The sequence below is a fragment of the Moschus berezovskii genome, chromosome 5 (assembly GCF_049115385.1).
Source record: "Moschus berezovskii isolate FMDL1 chromosome 5, NW_MosBer_1.0, whole genome shotgun sequence".
In the NCBI taxonomy this organism is placed as follows: Eukaryota; Metazoa; Chordata; class Mammalia; order Artiodactyla; family Moschidae; genus Moschus; species Moschus berezovskii.
In genome coordinates, this window is record NC_142464.1 from 78396282 (window position 1) to 78415159 (window position 18878).

The 18878-nt window shown below is 42.8% G+C and overlaps 1 protein-coding gene across 3 annotated transcripts in view; it reads right to left on the minus strand.

The window, feature by feature from the left end:
- Positions 1-18878, minus strand: part of LNX1 (ligand of numb-protein X 1) — a 137213-nt gene that overhangs the window by 31217 nt on the left and 87118 nt on the right. For all 3 annotated transcript variants that reach the window (XM_055435044.2, XM_055435046.2, XM_055435050.2), the window contains 2 exons: positions 5483-5721; positions 4857-5009 (listed from right to left, as the gene is read on the minus strand). In XM_055435044.2, coding sequence (XP_055291019.2) covers positions 4857-5009; positions 5483-5721 — 392 coding nt within the window. The remainder of the gene's footprint in view (positions 1-4856; positions 5010-5482; positions 5722-18878) is intronic.

Here is an 18878-nt window from a genome sequence, read left to right on the forward strand (position 1 = left end):
GCTCCTGGTGCTAACAGTGCTTGAGTGATCAAGTTCAATTAATGTTTAAACTGCTTTGATTACCTTAAGTAGGCGCTATCCACAAGTATTTGTTGGAACAGGTCTGGTGACAAGGGAATGGAAGTTCTTTAAAAAAATCATTTTGAGCTAAGAAAGATTTGGAAATAATCATCAAAGCTGCTGATTTTTGCTCTTCTCCCCCTCCCTTTCTATGCTTTCTCCCAACAGAGTTACAAAAACCATGCTCCCAAACCTAAACCAGTCAAGGCTGTTTGTTTTGATAGTCTGAAAGGACATACTCAGTCACAGTTGAAAATATTAATTACAGCCACAATACTGAGACCTTCAAGAGTTAATGAAATTTTTAATTCCCACATAGTGCTGGTCTGAAAAGAAAGAGTTGTCCAATATTTTGTCCTTACTTAAGGACCAAGGAATATAGTATCATTTACCAGTCCATTCTAAGGGAGATCGATCCTGGGTGTTCATTGGAAGGACTGATGCTAAAGCTGAAACTGCAATACTCTGGCCACCTCATGCGACAAGTTGACTCACTGGAAAAGACTCTGATGCTGGGAAATGTTGGGGGAGGGAGGAGAAGGGGATGACCGAGAATGAGATGGCTGGATGGCATCACCGACTCGATGGACATGAGTTTGAGTGAATTCCGGGAGTTGGTGATGGACAGGGAGGCCTGGCGTGCTGTGATTCATGGGGTCGCAGAGAATCGGACACGACTGAGCGACTGAACTGAACTGAACCGAGTGTTTATTATATGCTGACCATTCAGCTAAGCAATTTGCATGATATTTTTGTTTGTTGTTTAGTCCTCACAATAGATTAAGATTGGAACTAGGTTATTATTATCCCTATTTTTTTAGATGATGAGATGATAAAGCTTAGAGGAGTCAAGTAAACCATCCAGGTCATATGGCTGACAAATATTAAAGCCAATCTCTTTACTGATATGAAAAGGATGGATAATCCATGGAAGTTCACCACACAAACCATGGTTTACTGAAGCAATGAGACCCTAAGGTCATTTTTGAAATCTGTTACCTCACAAATTCTGTACCAGCCTCACTGAGTCTTAATCCCTCCCCCATTGTGAAGTAATAGGTCCTGGAGCAGAAACGGAAATTTCATTCTCTCCCATGCAAAGCCCCTGCACACATAATGTAGCTGCAATCTTCATCTTCATGAAATAAAGTTTCGATTCTGTTATAACTCGATGCAAAAGCATTCAGGTGTGTTCACTGCCCCAAGTCAAGACTCCTAAATGGCCTCCAGGACTCTTCTAATCCAGCTTTAACCTCATCTTCCCCCATTTCCCAATACACAGTCAAGATTCCAGTGCCCATCCAGGTCATAACTGCCCCTTAAACACAGACTAAACTGTCCCATTGGGAACTGGTGTGTCTCTTCTGGTGGCCCCCATTTTCATTTATTTATATCTCACTCTTCATAGTATTTTCTTTTCTTTTAGTCTTGAATGAATCCCTTGGAGCCAGGAACTAGATTTTATAATCTTTATGTAAAAGTCCTCCGTGTGTCCTAAGCTGCTTCAATTGTGTCTGACTCTTTGTGAACCTATGGACTGTAGCCTGCCAGGCACCTCTGTCCATGGGATTCCCTAGGCAACAATACCAGAGTGGGTTGCCATTTCTTTCTCCAAGGGATCTTCCTGACCCAGGGACTGAGGCTGTATTTCCTGTGTCTCCTGCATTGGCAGGCAGTTTCTTATATAAAGTCACTGAGCCTCAATATATAAACAGTTCATGCAATTCTATCAAAAAAACCAAATAACCTGATTTAAAAAGGGGAGAAGATACAAATAGGTATTTTTATAATGAAGACATACAGCTGGCCAACAGGCATATGAAAAGATGTTCAACATTGTTAATCACCTCACACCTGTCAGAATGGCTATCATCAAAAATTCTTCAAATAACAAATGTAGCATGTATATTATCATAAGTGACCAGTCCAGGTTCGACGCATAAATTTTCCTCTGTTCATTTCTTTGCATTTGTGCTTTTTTAATAAAAATACTTTTAACTGTAAAAAAATAAAAATAAAAAGAAGAGACATTACTTTGCCAACAAAAAAAATAAATAAATAAATTTTCTCCTTTAAAAAAAAAAAAAACAAATAACAAATGTTGGTGAGGATGAAGAGAAAAAGGAACAGTGGTATACTGTTGGTGGGAATGTAAACTGATGCAGCTACTATAGAAAACAGTATGGAGGCTTTCAAACAACTGAAAACAGAACTATCATATGATCCAGCAATTCCATTTCTGGGTATACCTCCAAAGAAAACAGAAACAGTAATCTAAAAAGATACATGGATTCCAGTGTTCACAGCAGCATTATTTACGAAGATAACCAAGAGGTGGAAGCAACCTAAGTGTCCATCAACAGATGAATAAAGAAGATGTGGTATGTGTACAATGGAATACTACTCAGCCATAAAAAAGAATGAACTTCTGCTATTTACAACAGTGTAGATGGACCTGAGGATTTTATGCTAAGTAAAATAAGTCAGATAGAAAAATACAAATACTGTATGTTATCACTTCCGTGTGGAATCTAGAAAATAAAAACAAATAAAAAAACAGATTCACATATATAGAGATCAAACTAGTTAGGTACCCAGTGGGGAGAGGGAAAGGGGGAGGGACACAACAGGGGAAAAGGTAGAAACTGCTTATGCAAAATAAGCAAGCTATAAGGAAATATTGTTCAGCACAGTGAATACATCCAATATTTTATAATAACTTTAAATGGAGTATAATCTATAAAAATAATGAATCACTATGTTTACATTTTAAAGTAATATGGTATTATAAATCAATTATACTTCAATTTTTTAAAAAAAGCACAAAGCTTAGGCCAATGTCCTACATATGGTAATCTCTTATTTTTAAAAGATTCTGCAATAAACATGCAAATCAGTCTTATTCAGGCAAGACAAAACTTTATGTGGAATGGAATTAAGGAGCCTTTAATAAGGGGGAAGACTGGCAGAAAGGAAGTTATGATCCTTTTAGTCACTGCAGAAACATTCAGTGAAAACTATTATGTGCTAGATACTGTGCTTGGCCTTGAGAACACAGACTTAGATAAAGAACCCCTGTCCCCGCTGGCAGAGTTACAATAAAAGCTGGCATTGCTGGAACAGAGATACACAAAGGAGAGAGGGCCGGGGGAGTCAAGGAAGGCTCCCAGGAGGAGGCAAAGCCTATGCTGGGCCTGGAAAGAGAAATTAGGATGCCAGCTGAAGGCAAGCGAGAGCACAGGTTGGACAACAACATGGAAGCGAGAGAAAGACACAGTATTTACACGATGGCAGTGAGAGCAGCGAGAGCATGCAGTGTGTGCATGGGTAAGAGAGGCAAGAAAGGCCTCATACAGCTGCACAAAGGTCTCTGAGAACATGATAAAGACAGAGCTTTGGGGTTTACCCCCCAGCCTTGGTAAGAGAGGCAAGAAGGGCCTCATACAGCTGCTCAAAGTTCTCTGAGAACATGATAAAGACAGAGCTTTGGGGTTTACCCCCCAGCCTTGAGGGGGCTTCCCTGGTGGCTCAGATAGTAAAGAATCTGCCTGCAATGTAGGAGCCCCGGGTTCGATCCCTGGGTTGGGAAGATCCCCTGGAGAAGGGAATGTCAACCCACTCCAGTATTCTTGCCTGGAGAATTCCATGGACAGAGGAGCCTGGTGGGCTACAGTCCCTGGGTTCTCAAAGAGTCGGACATGACTGAGCAACTAACACTTTCACTTTCTATCACTCCCCAACCTTGAAGGAGCGGAGGGCACTTTAATCCAGTGAGTAAACGAGTGGGCTCTGGAGCCAGAGGACACAAATTAAAATCCCAGGACTGCCATTTTCCAGCTGGGTGACTTCGGGCTAGTTACCCAGTCTCTCTAAATCTTGGTTTCTTCTTCTGTAAACTGAGAATCACAATCCCCATCTCTTATCATTGCGACCTTTGAGTCGCACCTGGCACCCAGGAAAGCTCAAAAGAATTCTTTTAGTTATTATTATTACTGCTGTGAGGTTCTAATGTAAGACTAAAATAAAAGGACAGGACAGCATTTTCTCAGCTCCATTTATATTGAAAAAAGATATAGAATGTAAGATCCAGAAACTTTCTTTGCATGAATTTTAGAGCCACATTACTTGGATTCCAAGTTCAGAAGGGGCAAACTAAGTAATTGCCTGGTACCTCAGTTTCCTCATCTATAAAACAGGGATGATAATTGTAGCTCCCTCATAGAGTTGTTGAGGAGTACATGAATTAATGCAGAGAAAACCCTCAGAATCACACATCACACATGGTGGTAATAAGAATAAATATTCTGAGCATTTACTATGTGCCAGGCACTGTTCTAACTTCTCTTCACTTAACTATATTATTCTTTATATACACTAAGCTAAGACCTGAAGATAAGGGTTCCAAAATCTTTTCCCTCAATCTATGTAAAAAGAGTACAATAGGGACTTTCCTAATGGTCCAGTCATTGGGAATCTGCCTTCCATTGAAGGCGATGTGGGTTTGATCCCTGGTTGGGGAACTAAGATCCCATGTGTGGTGGAGCAACTAAGCCCATGGCAAACTAGGGAAGCTGGTGAGCCGCAACAAGTACCCAAATGTAGCCAGAAAAAAAAAAAGGAAAAAGTAATTTTTGCCTTTGGTTATTTATATAAGAAGTAGGGTAATCTAGGTAAAAAATATTTACGCCCTTGGGAAGAGAGGTGTCATAGAAAGTGAGGGCTAGTCCCATTGTCATCACCCCTGGAGTCATTCTGGAAGCCCAGGCCATGCCCAGCCTCTCAGGGAAGCAACTTACCATCAAGGACAGTGGTGTTTTCAGAATCCTCTCGTCCCTGGTCAGCTTGGCTGACAACGGTACTTCCACTCTTTGTCCTTCGAAGAACACTCAAGGCTCGGTTTATTTTTTTAAAGGATCTGCTTCTGATGGTGGATCGCTCAAAGGGCCGTGCTGAAGACAAGACAGAAAAAGGTCTCTTTTATGGACACGGCTGGAAAGACAAACAATGGAACGCAAACGGTGGGATGATACGATTTGCTTATCTGTATGTTCTCAGTTTTCTACAATGAAATATGGACGGTTTATTTAAAATCTGCTTGTCTTTTTTTTCCTAGACCGGATGGAATATAATAGCACTTTTCTCGAGTTGCCTGGGCGGGAAGGTATGGACGCAAAGGGAGTGATGAATCACTAGGTCTAACTTCAACTCCTTTCACCAAGTCAGATTACACACGTTTCTAATGATCTCAAGTCCTCGTGGTTTCATTTCACTTTGCAGAACTGGACGTTGGGTTGTGGCCAAAACTACCAGAACAATTTCCTCTTAAACAAAACATTTCTAGGACTTTCCACAGTGACCGTTGCACAGAGGGCAGTCTCCAGGCAGAGGAGCCCATTCCCGGACAACCACCCATTTGACTCACCCCTGGTTCGGTTGCTCCGGCCAGAGTCCAGGGGGCTATTTGGCTGACCATCCTCTGCTGTGGACACGTAGGCAGGGTTGTCTAGGCCAGGCTCATCTGTCATTAAGGAGACGGTGGGAACTGTGGAAATCTCTGGGGACAGTGCTGTTGCTGTGAGGCTGGCGCTGCCATCTGGACAGCCATCCTGAGAGCGCCTCTTCCTGTCTTTCGTGAGGCCGTAGTGGGAGGCACCTTTGCAGCTGTAACAAAGCCAGAAGGAGGTCAGAGAAGGCTTTGCACATCGCTCAGCTGGACCTCTCCCAGTACACACGCTTGCTGCCCTTGGGAATCGATTTGCTCACCCCTGGTTCCCCTCTTTTCACATGGAGATAAGTCAATATACACTTGCCAATCAAACGAACGAATGACTTGCGAGGACAGTTTTTAAAATGTGTTTATTGCATTTTATTAAAACACTCTGTCCTGGTGCCTGAAATGCAAACTGTGAGAGTTGTCATGGGGTCACAAAGACTAGGGCTTGAGGCTGGCTATCTTCAACTATTTGGACGTGGTAATTCCTTCTTGCTGGTGTTTATCTTGACCATGAAAGCCCTTAGTCACCCTCTCAGTCCTTACTTTTGGGTTCAGTTTCCCAAACCACTGAACATAAACACAAAACTCCTCCCAGATTCCATATTTAACAGTCCATGGAAATAGAATCGCCCGCATTACAAAGCCACAGGAGTTTGCTCAGCACCACAGTTCTCTAGAGGCCAGCTTGCTGGCTTCCAGTCCCCTGCCTTGGGGCTGGTCTCAGAGTGGCCAGGACCTCTGAGGGACTGGGGACTGGGGTCTCCCATGCACTAAAAATGTGCCTGTCTCCTAACATTGGGAGAGTAAGGCAACATTCACTCACGGTCTTGAAAAAAATAGGTCTATATCCATTCACCCTCCACGTTAAAAAGCAAGTCTAAGAGCCAGGAGACCAAGGTCTGAGTTGATCTAAGTCCATATTTTTGCTGTGAATACCCTTCCATTGTCACTAGGCAAGTCATCTCAGCTCTTAGGTAGGTTTCGATCAGAAAATGCTGATGGTTTCACTCTTTCATTGTTGTGGTGAGGATGTAGCCACAGCCAGCCACACCAGCCTCCCAGTGGTTATGAAGGCAGAAATCGAATGGGTGAGTCCCTTTAAGAAGCATCCATTTGCATATAATGGATGTTAATTTCTAATTATTTTCATCAACTCATTACAGAAAACTGGATATGGTTGAGCTATTTTAGATAACACTTTGAGAGCCTATTTGGAGTGATGTTTCTGAATAGAATCAAAAGGAGCCTGCAGTTGATGTGCCCATGAGTGATACGGCCTGAGAGAACCATAGAGCTGGTGGATAGAAGGACCTCTGTCTGGATGGAAATCTTCGCTCTGAAATTTACCTAGCTGTGTCATCTGGGAAACCTTGGTTAACGTGGTTAAACTTTCTAATCTGCACATACATCTTGGGTTGCTGTGAAGTCTGCTAGATATTAGGTCTTGGCAAGAGTTTAGTATCTTGCCAGATATATAGAAATTCTCAACAGATTGTAGCCACTTCCATAATTGAACCATCTAAGTTGCCTGTTTTATCACATTAACTTCTTTGAGATTAGGGTGCGTGGGGGATGGATGGGGTCCCAAAACTTCAGTTGCCAAGCTGTAGTCATGATGCAAATGCCGTTGTCCAAGCATGGCAAACGTGGTCAAAGGTGTCTAGCTTGTCCCTTCCATTGAGTTGCATCCATTCTTGGTACTAGGCCAACAAGTTTAAATGCTGTTCATTGTCTTAGAAAAGATTACATTACAATTAAGCATTGAAATGAAAAGTAACTATATAAATAGAAACTCTCAAAAACAGAGCAGTGTCATGTAAATTTGACATTGGTGAAGTAAATATTTGTCATTAGAAGGACAGCAATTTCCGATTTTCTTGTGAAGAGAGAAGCAGACGCTTTATTTGCTTAGAAAGAAAGATACCACCAAGGAGATGAAAAGTCGTGTCACATTTTGTTACTGAAATCATCCAAAAGAATGGGCTTGTTTCATGCCAAACAATACAACTAGAGGGCAGGAGAGGTCTGAATGGAATTTGTCTGAATGGATTTTGAAGTCTGATCTAACCAACTCATGTATTGCAAGGGTGTCTTTAACAGTGTTTTGGAATGATTTAACCAGTGACAGTTTTTAAAATTTTTTTGTTGGTACATAAAACATGATGCTTCTTATAATCAATGATGATGATTTTATATGGTTTTAATATGAGTAGAAAAGGACTCTGATTATACAACCCTACCTACATCTTTATCTTACAGAAGATGAAATGGGCCTCAAGCTTCTCATACTAGTCTTTCCCTCCCTGAAAGAGTATAAGCTTCTTGCTTGAACTGGTGAGATTTTATTGTTCTGATGAGCTACTTTGGCTTTGAATAGTTCTGCTTAAAAATAGCAAAGTGGTTGATATGAGAAGCTCAAAAATTGGAAGAAACATTGTGTGATGGGAAAAATAAAAGCCAGCATGCAGTTGAGCAGCTCCAAAGTCATAAACACACGAGTGGAACACTTTTCTGTAAGCCAGAAGTCTCAGACTAGCAACACATGGGAAGGAAGTTCCTAGGCTATTTTGTTGGACTAGAAACAGTCTTTCTTTTCTTGGGGCAGCAATGCTCTTCACCGTGTGCCCTGCCAGAGCAGGAAATGAATCTTCCAATTGGACAAATGACCGGCAAAGGCACAAGCCATGGCCTTCTGAGGGGATGGAGCATATATCCCAGTGGAAAAAAGTAGCATCTTGTTCTGCTGCCACATCTGTGAGGAGGGGTAAGGTATTTAAAGATCTCTGAATGCCAAGACTATGCCATTAAGAAACCATTTCTGTTTCAGATCCTTGGGGTTCCAAAGACACATTTTAGTCCAGGAAAGGAAAACATCATAAAATGGCTAAGCTCACTCCCCTCTGGCCTCGTACCCCAGCTATCCTTACAATAGCCAGGGAATGTAGATTTAAACATTCAGACTCACAAGCTTTGTGTGAAAAAGGTTCTGCTAAAGCAACTAATACTTGTGTAATGTTGCTTGTTTCAGCTTCTTGGATGAGCTTGAGTCTGAGGCACAGGGTGATCTATGAAGGTAGCAGCTTGTACTTACTAATTATCTCTTCCGTGTTGACTGATCCCGGGGCCTCTTGATTTACAGGCACAAATGAGGGGAGGCGGCGGAAAGAGCTGATTAGCCTTGGCCAATCCAGGAACATATGCTGAACCCTGGGCTGTGTTCAAAGCAAACAGGATTTATTCTCCCTTTAGTTACCCTGAGCATTAAGTACTCTCAGGTGGTGATGGGTGACAGCCATGAACTTGAAGGATGAACACAAGGAACGTGGTAAACCATTTTTCAACCACTTTGGATATGCCATCTGTTTAAAGTAGCTCTGAAGATCAGTTTTGTTACTAACAGAGTTGAGATCCTGAGCTCCTATATCAAAGTGAGCAGAGGTAAATCTGTCTTAATATAAAAATGCTGACACTGGGGGCATGTGCCATGGAATTTTTATCTTTTCTGCAAGGGAGAGGTGAAAGTAAGAAGAGAAAATGAACCTCTTCTTGCAAAAATTCCTGAGTCCGTGAGTTCACTGCTAATGGGGATTGACTGGAAGCAGGTTGGACCTCTGGTGTACTTTACAGAGGTTCTGATGGGATCAGAGCTCAGCACAAGTTGGTTTGCAGGGGAGGGCTCCTTTCTGACGATAGAATAAAAGAGGTCCTTGAGAAATCAAGCCTCAATATACTCATTATAACAGTCTGGGTAACTATACCACCTCTCTTTGATGCTTCAACTTCCCTCACATTCTTTCTCAGTTCACTTCTGAATCAGGTAAACACTGAATCTGCCCTCAAATTGAGTTCATTAATTGCTCACTCTGCTCTTACTTTAAACCAGGGCTCGCAAACTCATACGCTTATCAGGCTGGGGGCGGGGCGGGGGTGGTGGTGGTTGTGGTGAGCAGTGCTATTTCATTTCAAAAGTGCGGCAGACAACCCTACAGACCTCCTGAGTGTTGCCTCAAGAACACCAGCTTAAGAGCAATTAGTCAAGAAATGAAAGTTGCCAGGTTGGAAAGGAAAAGGGAAACTGTCACTGTTTGCAATGCATATTATATATAGAAACCTTCAAAGGCTCAAAAAGAAACCTCGCTACAATTTTCCTGAACGAATTCAGCAAAGTTGAAGGATATAAAATCAACACAGAAATTTTTGTTGCATTTCTAGACAAAATCAGTACACAAATATTTGTTGCATTTCTATACACTAACAAAGAACTATCAGAAAGGGAAATTTTAAAAAAATCACACTTACAATTGCATGAAAAATACCTAGGGATTTGACCAAGGAAGCAAAAGATCTGTACACTGAAAACTGTAAGACATTGATAAAAGAAATTAAGATGACACAAATAAATGGAAAGATATTGTGTGCTCATGGATTGGAAAATATTGTTAAAATGTCCATACGATACAAATTAATCTACAGATTCAATGTAATTCTTATCAAAATTCCAATGGCGTTTTTCACAGAAATAAAACAAACATTCCTAGAATTTGTGTAGAACCACAAAAGATCCCAAATAGACAAAGCAATCTTAAGAATGGAGAGCAAAGCTACAGGCATCATGCTCCTTGACATCAATCTATATTACAAAGCTACAGTAGTCAAAATAGTATGATATTGGCAAAAAACCCAGATGTAGATTGCTGGAACAGAATAGAGAGTCAAGAAATAAACCCACACCCAGATGGTCAATTAATTTATGACAAAGGAGTAAAAGCTATATGATGGGGAAGGGACAGTCTCTTTGGTAAATGGTGTTGGGAAAAGTGTACGGCCGCATGTAAAAGAATGAAACTGGACCCCTATCTTACGCTACACACCAAAGTTAACTCAAATGGGTTCCAGACAAATGTATGAACTGATCTCATAAACCTCCTAAAAGAAAACAGATGATAAGCTCCTTGATATTGGTCTTGGAGATGATTGTTTGAATCTGACACTAAAAGCAGAAAAAGCAAAAATAAACAGATAAACTAAAACGATTTTGCACAAAAAAGGAAACCATCAACAAAATAAGACAACTACTAAATGGAAAAAAATATTTGCAAATCATATCTCATAAGAAATTAATATCCAAAATATAACAAGAATCTACACAGCTCAATAGCAAAAAACCCCAATATGATTTAAAAAACAGGAAGATCTGAAGAGACATTTTTCCACACAAGACACACAGGTGACCAACAGGTACATGAAAAGATGCTCAACATCACTCTCTTGTCAGGGAAATGCAAATTTAAATCACAATGATGTATCACCTCACACCTGTTAAGACACCTAAAGATACAAGAGATTACAAGTGTTGGTGAAGATGTAGAGAAAAGGGAACCTATGTGCACTGCTGGTAGGAACATAAATTGGTACAGCCACTATGGAACACAGTATGGAGGCTCTTCAAAATGTTAAAACAGACTGCCATATGATCCAGCATTTCTACTTGGTATTTATTTGAAGAAACTGAAAATACTAGCTGGAAAAGATATATGCACCCCCATGTTTATTGCAGCATTATTTATAGTAGTCAAGGCATGGAAACAACCTAAGTGCCCTCTGAAGGATAAATAATTGCGTGTGTGTGTGTATATATATACAGGGCCTAGTGGCTCAGACAGTCAAGAATACACTTGCAATGTGGGAGACCTTGGTTCGATCCCTGGGTTAGGAAGATCCCCTAGAGAAGGGAAATGCTACCCACTCCAGTATTCTGGCCTAGAGAATCCCCATGGACAGAGGAGCCTGGTGGGCTACAGTAATTGTGTGTGTGTATTAAAATGGAATATTATTCAGCCATAAAAAGAATAAAATCTTGCCATTTGCAAAACATGGATGGACCTTAAAGGCATTATGCTAAGTGAGATAAATCAGATAGAAAGACAAGTATTGTTTGATTTCACTTATATGTGGAATCTTAAAAACAAAACAAAACTAAGCTCATACAGATTGGTGATTGACAGAGTCAACCAGAGGGAGTGGGAGATGGGGGAGGGAATTCGATGAAGAGAGTCAACACATCCAAACTTCCTGCTACAACTAAGTACTTGGGAGGTAATGTACAACATGGTAAACACAGTTAACACTATTGTATGTTATATATGAAAAGTCCTTCAGAGAGTAAATCCTAAGAATTTTCATCAGGAAATGTTTTTTTCCATTTCTTTAATTTTATATCTATATGAGAAGATGGATGGTCAGTAAACTTTGTGGTCATCATATCATGATGTATGTTAAGTCCAATCATTTTGTTGCATGCCTTAAACTTACACAGTGCTATATATCAATTGTATCTTCGTAAAACTGGAAGAAAAACGTTAAGAGTGGTCCAGTGTTATTAGAGCAAACAATTTGGAAGCCTAAATCCCAGTTTTTAATGTGAAATCTCTTCATTTTTAAAAGTTGGCAACAAATTCAAAACTTTTCAGACCATTTTGTGGGCCAAACAAAACACATCTGTAGGCCAGATCTATCTCAAGGGATGACAAATTCCAGCCTCTGGGAATAAAAAAAAAAAAAAAAACCTGCCAATGTGTGTAAGTCAGACCCATTTCTCTTTCAGTCCTCCGGAAGCAACGCAACCCTCCTCTCACTCTCCCGCTGAGTTTGCTCGCTCCCTCCTCCCTCCCCACTTTTGTGGGGGTGTGTGCACGTGCAAGCACAGAGAACATGCCTCAGATGGGGCTTCCCTTTCAACATTTGCCCCAGCCCCATTTCTGATCCTAGTCAGAGAAGGGGATGTTCCCAACTGTCTTCCATTCATGGGAGAGATCATTATGTGCCAGAAGTTACAACATCATGCAAAAGGGACACATTCAACTCAAATGGATGAATTCTTTCTTTCAGACCAAGAGAATTGAGATTAGGGGGCTCTAGAGGGAAGCGAGTTTCCCAGCTGGGTCATAGCTCAGCTGCTCTACTGAACAGGATGAACAACTCAAGCTTTATTCGAAGTGGGGTCCCTGGGGCCAGGTTGGGAGCCCATTGCCAGAGGACATGATTGCTATCAGAGACCCACAGCCTCTCCTTGGTGTCCTTGGACAAGATGCCTGGGAGATGGGCCACTGGCAACCTCAAGGAATCCACCCACACTGCTCCAGCTCAGAGAGAGTCTGTGTCAGGATGCTGGAGACCCAGAGGCTGAGGATGGGCCTTGGTCATTTGTCTGGCTCCCAACTCCATCTCCAGGGCCCCCATCCTGGCCCTCCTGACACCTCCAGGGCTTTTCAACACATTCCAGCCCATCTCCCTGCTCCCAGTCTTGCCCTTCCTCCCCATCATCCAATCCATCCTAAACACAACCACACCAACACGATTTCTTTTCTCAAAAATTTCCCATGGAAGTATTTCCTACTGTTTACAGGATCAAGTCCTGACTCCTCAGGTTGACGTTTTTACCCAGGGCCATCTCTGAGTCCTGGATTTAGAAAAGGCAGAAGAACCAGAGATCAAATTGCCAACATCCGTTGGATCATCAAAAAAGCAAGAGAGTTCCAGAAAAACATCTACTTCTGCATTATTGACTATGCCAAAGTCTTTGACTATGTGGGTCACAACAAACTGGAAAATTCTTCAAGAGAAGGGAATACCAGACCACCTGACCTCCCTCTTGAGAAATCTCTGTGCAGGTCAGGAATAGTTAGCAACAGTTAGAATAGTCAGCAACAGTTAGAACTGGACATGGAACAACAGACTGGTTCCAAATTGGGAACGGAGTACATCAAGGCTGTATATTGTCACCCGGCTTATTTAACTTATATGCAGAGTACATCATGCGAAATGCCAGGCTGGATGAAGCACAAGCTGGAATCAAGATTGCCAGGAGAAATATCAATAACCTCAGATATGCAGATGACACCACACTTACGGCAGAAAGTGAAGAACTAAAGAGCCCCCTTAATGAAAGTGAAAGAGGAGAGTGAAAAAGTTGGCTTAAAACTCAGCATTCATAAAACTAAGATCATGGCATCCAGGCCCATCACTTCATGGCAAATAGATGGGGAAACAATGGAAACAGTGACAGACTTTAACTTTGGGGGCTACAAAATCACTGCAGATGGTGACTGCAGCCATGAAATTAAAAGACACTTGCTTCTTAGAGAAAAGTTATGACCAACCTAGCCAGCATATTAAAAAGCAAAGACATTACTTTGCCAACAAAGGTCCATCTAGTCAAATTTATGGTTTTTCTCTGGGCTGGAAGAAGCACAAGCTGGAATCAAGATTGCCAGGAGAAATATCAATAACCTCAGATATGCAGATGTCACCACCCTTATGGCAGAAAGTGAAGAGGAACTAAAAAGCCTCTTGATGAAAGTGAAAGAGGAGAGTGAAAAAGTTGGCTTGAAGCTCAACATTCAGAAAACAAAGATCATGGCATCTGGTCCCATCACTTCATGGGAAATAGATGGAAAACAGTGGAAACAGTGTCAGAATAATTTTGGGTCTCCAAAATCACTGCAGATGCTGATTGCAGCCAAGAAATTAAAAGACGCTTACTCCTTGGAAGGAAAGTTATGACCAACCTAGATAGCATATTAAAGAGCAGAGACATTACTTTGCCAACAAAGGTCCGTCTAGTCAAGGCTGTGGTTTTTCCCGTGGTCATGTATGGATGTGAGAGTTGGACTGTGAAGAAAGCTGATCGCTGATTGATGCTTTTGAACTGTGGTGCTGGAGAAGACTCTTGAGAGTCCCTTGGACTGCAAGGAGATCCAACCAGTCCATTCTAAAGGAGACCAGCCCTGGGTGTTCACTGGAAGGACTGATGGTAAAGCTGAAACTCCAATACTTTGGCCACCTCATGTGAAGAGTTGACTCAGTGGAAAAGACTCTGATGCTGGGACGGATTGGGGGCAGGAGGAGAAGGGGACAACAGAGAATGAGATGGCTGGATGGCATCACCGACTCAATGGAGGTGGGTTTGAGTGAACTCCGGGATTTGGTGATGGAGAGGGAGGCCTGGTGTGCTGTGATTCATGGGGTCACAAAGAGTCAGACACGACTGAGCGACTGAACTGAACTGAACTGAATAGTCAAATATAGGTGTGAGAGTTGGACTATAAAGAAAGCTGAGAGTCAAAGAATTGATACTTTTGAACTGTGGTGTTGGAGAAGACTCTTGAGAGTCCCTTGGACTGCAAGGAGATCCAACCAGTCCATTCTAAAGGAGTCCTGAATATTCACTGGAAGGACTGATGCTGAAGCTGAAACTCCAATACTTTGGCCACCTGATGCGAAGAACTGGCTCATTGAAAAGACCCTGATGCTGGGAAAAATTGAAGGCAGGAGGAGAAGGGGACGACAGAGGATGAGATGGTTGGATGGCATCAACAACTTGATGCACATGAGTTTGAGTAAACTCCAGGAGTTGGTGATGGATAGGACAGCCTGGTGTGCTGCAGTCCATGGGGTTGTAAAGAGTCGGACACGCCTGAGTGACTGAACTGAGCTGATCTCTGAGCCGTGTTGATCATGGCCTCATAACAGGGTCTGACAACCAGAAAGGGGCTGGGAAGAGCTAACATCTACTGGATTACTGTGTACTGTGCATTATGTTTCACAAATGTGGTCTTCAGTCAGTCAGTCAGTTCAGTCGCTCAGTCGTGTCCGACTCTTTGCGACCCCATGAATCACAGCACACCAGGCCTCCCTGTCTGTCACCAACTCCCAGAGTTCACTTAAACTCACCTCCATCGAGTCAGTGATGCCATCCAGCCATCTCATTCTCTGTCGTCCCCTTCTCCTCCAGCCCCCAATCCCTCCTAGCATCAGAGTCTTTTCCATTGAGTCAACTCTTCGCATGAGGTGGCCAAAGTATTAGAGTTTCAGCTTGGTCTTAGGCTCAGCTAAAACCTTGTTAAACCCTCCCGGTGGCTCCAGCTGTCAAGTCAGTTAAACTACCTCCACTCTGCAGATGAGGATATGAAAACTTGGATAAAGCTTTCTTCCCTTCTAGCTGTCAGAGTGAAGATGGGCTTGTATCCAAGTTGTGGGGTCCATGCTTTCTACCCTCCTGTGTCCTGGCCTCCAGCCTGGAGCTCACCCTAGACTCCAGACTCCTGATGTGTAGTCAGATTCCTGACTGCTCATGCCACATTTCCACTCTCAAATGGGCATCTGAAACCTAACACATCCAAACGCCCTAACCTTCCCTGCCAAACCATTTCTTCCTGCCTCTTCTCTGTTTTACCTTACATCCTTCTCAGACCCCAAACTCCTGAGTCAGCCCTGATTCCTTTCTTTTTCTCAACCCTACAAATATAATCAAGCCAGATTTATCCAGAATCCAAATGCTTTTCATCACTTCTACCACCAAGGCCCTAGTTTGTGCTGCCATCATCAAAGCCTGGATTATTACAACAGGCTCCTGAGAGGTCTTTCTACTTCTACACTCATTCCCCTCCCTTGTTTATTCTCAACAGAGCAGCAGTATCATCCCTTTAAAACAGCTCTCCATGTTACTAAAACACAAGGCCCTTAGAATAGCCCCCTGGGCCCTGTGTTCTCTCTGTGTTACTTTTGTCCTCATCTCCATCTCCCGCTCGTCCAGCCTCCTGTGGGTTCTCACCCTTGCCCAGCACGTTCCTGCCTCCCGGACGTTGCATTTCTGCTCCTGCTCTCTGTCTGGAACACGTGCTCCAGATTTCCCCCTGGTCTGCTCCCTCAGCCCCATTGGGTCTGTGATTGAAGCCCACTTTCCCTGAGCACGCTTTTTCAGGCAGTGGCTTTTTTCCTGGCACATTCTAACCCTTCTTATTTTTCTTCCCTACTTCTCCCTTCTCTGCTTATTTTGGAGTAAAAGTTCCAAAGTTGGGGGTAGAGGGAGTTTAGTTCCATAGTTAACCAACTGAACCGAACTTTGAAAACTTTATCCCTCTAGGATCAAAAGGGTTTCATCAATCGGTTCTTGGGAAAGAATGAGCTCAGGGATTCCCATGTCCCTCCTGGCTGACAGTCCAGACACACCAGCTCTGTCTCAGCTGCCTGGTCAGCTTTGGGCATGTCTGCTCCATGGAGCCAGAAGGGAATGGAGGAAAGAACAAAGTCTTGCCCACCTGGTGACTTTCAGAGAGTCCACATGGTCAGTAGATTTCCTCAGGCAGGCACTTGGCAAACATGTGCTGAATTAGACTGAAGTCTCCCTTTGGGTGTTCTATTGAAATAACCCGACTGGGGATTGATGATCCACCCACACGGTCCTGCTAACACGTAATTGTGGTTGGTTGCGATGCCTCTGCCAGGCCGCCTTTTCCCCTCAGCAAACTCATGATTTCCCTGCGCTCTAATGCGAGATGAGAAGTGAGAAGAAAGAGGAAACAGTGAGATTTTTTTAACATTCTTTCTTTTTTACATACTTCCCTGATAACTCTAATAGGATTCTATTGGATCTGGGTTTTAAAACCATTCTGTACATAGCGGGAATAAACAGTTGCCATATACCTTCTTTTGGTGGATTATGCTGCTACAATGGGATGAGTGATTTTGAATACTAATACTTTTTTTTTTTCATTCAGTGGGCACTTATGGAGGACCTCCTGAAAAAGAGGGCAGAGTGATGTGGAAAAGCTCAGGCTTTCACATTTAAAACATCTGGGTATGAATCCTAGGCCTGCACCACCAGCTCTGTGACTGTGGACAAGTTCCGTGACTCCTTTCAGCCTTTCCCAGATGTTGGTAAAGACTTTGCCTACAATGCAGGAGACACAGGTTTGAATGCTGGGTCAGGAAGATTCCCCTGGAGAAGGGAATGGCAACCCATTCCGGTATTCTTGCCTGGAGAATTTCATGGAAAGATGAGCCTGGAGGGCTACAGTCCATGGGGTTGCAGAGTCAGACATGACTGAGTGACTAACACTTTCGCTTTTCACTTTCCCAGATGTAAAATGGGGTCAGTGTTTACTGCTAAGGTCAGTCTTCATTCCAATCCCAAAGAAAGGCAATGCCAAAGAATGCTCAAACTACCGCACAATTGCACTCATCTCACACGCTAGTAAAGTCATGCTCAAAATTCTCCAAGCCAGGCTTCAGCAATATGAACCGTGAACTCCCAGATGTTCAAGCAGGTTTCAGAAAAGGCAGAGGCACCAGAGATCAAATTGCCAACATCTGCTGGATCATGGAGAAAGCAAGAGAGTTCCAGAAAAACATCTATTTCTGCTTCATTGTCTATGCCAAAGCCTTTGACTGTGGATCACAATAAACTGTGGAACATTCTGAAAGAGATGGGAATACCAGATCACCTGACCTGCCTCTTGAGAAACCTGTATGCAGGTCAGGAAGCAACAGTCAGAACTGTACATGGAACAACAGACTGGTTCCAAATAGGAAAAGGAGTACGTCAAGGCTGTATATTGTCACCTTGCTTATTTAACTTATATGCAGAGTACATCATGAGGAATGCTGGGCTGGAAGAAGCACAAGCTGGAATCAGGATTGCTGGGAGAAATATCAATAACCTCAGATATGCAGATGACACTACCCTTATGGCAGAAAGTGAAGAGGAACTCAAAAGCCTCTTGATGAAAGTGAAAGAGGAGAGTGAAAAGGTTGGCTTGAAGCTCAACATTCAGAAAACAAAGATCATGGCATCTGGTCCCATCACTTCATGGGAAATAGATGGAAGAACAGTGGAAACAGTGTCAGACTTTATTTTTTCGGGCTCCAAAATCACTGTGGATTCTGATTGCAGCCAGGAAATTAAAAGATCCTTACTCCTTGGAAGGAAAGTTATGACCAACCTAGATAATATATTAAAAAGCAGAGACATTACTTTGCCAACCAAGGTCCGTCTAGTCAGGGCTATGGTTTTTCCCGTGGTCATGTATGGATGTGAGAGTTGGACTGTGAAGAAAGCTGATCGCTGAAGAATTGATGCTTTTGAACTGTGGTGTTGGAGAAGACTCTTGAGGGTCCCTTGGACTGCAAGGAAATCCAACCAGTCCATTCTAAAGGAGATCAATCCTGGGTGTTCATTGGAAGGACTGATGCTAAAGCTGAAACTGCAATACTTTGGCCACCTCATGCGACGAGTTGACTCACTGGAAAAGACTCTGATGCTGGGAAAGGTTAGGGGCGGGAGGAGAAAGGGATGACAGAGAATGAGATGGCTGGATGGCATCACCGACTCGATGGACATGAGTTTGAGTGAACTCTGGGAGTTGGTAATGGACAGGGAGGCCTGGCGTGCTGTGATTCATGGGGTCGCGGAGAGTCGGACACGACTGAGCGACTGAACTGAACTGAACTGAAGCAGTAATCAGCATGATTATTATATGTCAAG